Source organism: Cyprinodon variegatus, unplaced genomic scaffold (assembly GCF_000732505.1).
Source record: "Cyprinodon variegatus isolate N-32 unplaced genomic scaffold, C_variegatus-1.0 Scaffold2248, whole genome shotgun sequence".
Lineage (NCBI taxonomy): Eukaryota > Metazoa > Chordata > Actinopteri > Cyprinodontiformes > Cyprinodontidae > Cyprinodon > Cyprinodon variegatus.
In genome coordinates, this window is record NW_015152701.1 from 15461 (window position 1) to 17714 (window position 2254).

General features: G+C 43.8%; 1 protein-coding gene across 1 annotated transcript in view; it reads right to left on the minus strand.

Annotated features, from left to right (window-relative positions):
* The window catches only part of LOC107080719 (transmembrane protein 263-like), a 7808-nt gene extending 5970 nt beyond the window's left edge, over nt 1-1838 (minus strand). Inside the window, exon 1 of the mRNA XM_015368924.1 lies at nt 1651-1838. Within this exon, the coding sequence (XP_015224410.1) occupies nt 1651-1659 (9 nt within the window). The 5' untranslated portion in view covers nt 1660-1838. The remainder of the gene's footprint in view (nt 1-1650) is intronic.
* Nucleotides 1839-2254: the final 416 nt, after the last annotated feature.

Sequence of the window (2254 nt, forward strand, 5' to 3'; positions counted from 1 at the left end):
AAGGTTCAGCCTTTTCGGATAGACAACAAATCCATTTGAAAATGTCCTTGCTTATTATTATTATTATTAATAATAATAATAACTTTATTTATCTCACATTGGAGAATTTACCTCTACATTTAACCCATCCCCTTTGGGGAGCAGTGGGCAGTGGGTTAAGGGTCTTGCTCAGGGACCCAGAGTGCAGGCTGTGGGGATTGAACCAGGTACCCCCTCCCGACCCATCCCCTCGGGGAGCAGTGGGCTGCCATTGTGCGGCGCCCGGGGAAAAAGTTAAAAAGCCACAGTGGGGATGTTGATATGTTTGGATAATCCGGTGTACTTGAACACATCACAGAAGAGCAGCTGCTTTGGGCAGACCTCTTCTGGCTGAGAGGGACCCATCAGGATGGTACCAGTGGGCCGTCCTGATTGGGTGCTGCAGGCGGCTGGATTTTTACTTATTTTTCCACCAAAACCAGAGATATTAACATTCTTCCCAGCGTTGTTTCAGACGAGTAATTTGATTCTCAGACCTGTGGACCTTGTTGCTGTTTAGATGAAGTTCTGATGCAGTCCACCTTTTTCTCCATTGTAGCTACATGAGACATCTAGTCACACCTGATAGAGTTTTAGCAATGGCTGGGAGTGTCCTGGTGTTACCTTTAAAAGCTTCCCTACAGAACGCTGCATGGAGCTCATTCAGGAAGAGTTGGGATAGAAAACAGGTCTGCATGTTTGAGGGACGCCCTCAAACATTAGGGTTTCTCTTCACTACATGGATCAGGACAGAACCTCACGTTCCTTCTGGTTCTTCCACCGGGCTCCAGCTCTCCACACCTATAATGCCTGCAGCTCTTCGCAGATCCCATCGTTCTCCGTCCGGTTGCAGCATTTCTGACTCCCTACCTTCTCCCTGAACTTTTCCTCAGATTTGTCCTGAATGCAAACCAGACGTAGAGCTCTGCTGTTATGAAACTCTGGATCTTGGCATAAAGTCTGAGGAGGATTGGGAAAGACGGAGGCCTTTCTGGTGCCGAATCTTCTATCTGCGCTGATCGACATGGAGGAAAACTCAGAATCTGTTTGCTTGCAGCTGAATTTCACACGAGGACACGACTGCAGCTCAGAGTCACGCTTAAACGTGTAATTATCATATTTTTAGCTCTCTCTGAATCTGAAACTTTGGCTGTTTTATCAGATCGTTTTGAACTGCTGTGGTGTTTGGTTGGAAGTAAAGGCCTCAAAGCTCCATCTTGTTGAATCCATGAAAACCATGTTCATGTTTCCACCTTGAGACATTTAAGAAAAGACAAGGCCTCATTCTTCTGCAGCCAAGAGCTGAAAACATGAAGCCTGACAGCCTTACAGTGAAATATGACGCACATTTCATCTTTTTTTTCTTAATTTATTTAATCTGAAAGGAGATATTCATCTCGGTCCTCTTCCCTTGTGACTCACAGCTACAGTTCTTGCTCTTTTTTCTTTTTTTTTAATAAACGCAACAGTAGTTGCAGTAGGGGCTCATATGTTTTAATGTTAGAAAATAAACATTTCCTCCTGAATAATAAACCCTCCTGTAATATCTCCCATCATCACTGAGGGAAGCTGTTGAACTTGGAGCATGCTCTGACACATCTGTGCCTTAATGAGATACTGGTGCGTCCTTACCTTCACCATTGTTCCCAGTGCGTCTCCCTGAGCTGCTGCAGGTCCTGATGTCAGCCTGTGGCTCTGCAGCTGCAGCCTTCAGTCCTCCTCTTCAAACCAACTCACTAACTTTTCTGCACAACTGCTCCTCTCTGCTCCTCTCTGTTGCTTCTGCCGACGTGGCGCCTTCACCACGCACAAGCGCACACGTACACGCATTAATCCCCAGCTGTCAAAGGCGATACAACAACAACCCAGACTTCCGGTTGAGCCCTTCAAAGTAAAAGAGTCAATCAGGAAAAAACAAGATTCAAACTCAGAACCTTTTAGCTAAAAGGCAGAGATGGAAGAGTGGCCAAACAACGCTGCTGTTCTAAAGTAAGAACAGCATTAATTCATCATTTAATAGAAAGTAGAAAGATTTACTGAATTAAGAGTCAAAAACTACTTAGTATAACAGCTACTGAAGAAACTGTTGGCCCATAAGATCCGATTTTATGTTCATAATAATTTAATCCACAGAGTTATGTGCCAATTGTGGTATTTCGAAGTATAAAATAAAATGACACAAATAGACAACATGGTCATAAAATGACAAATTCTTGTAAATGAAACATTTTGATTT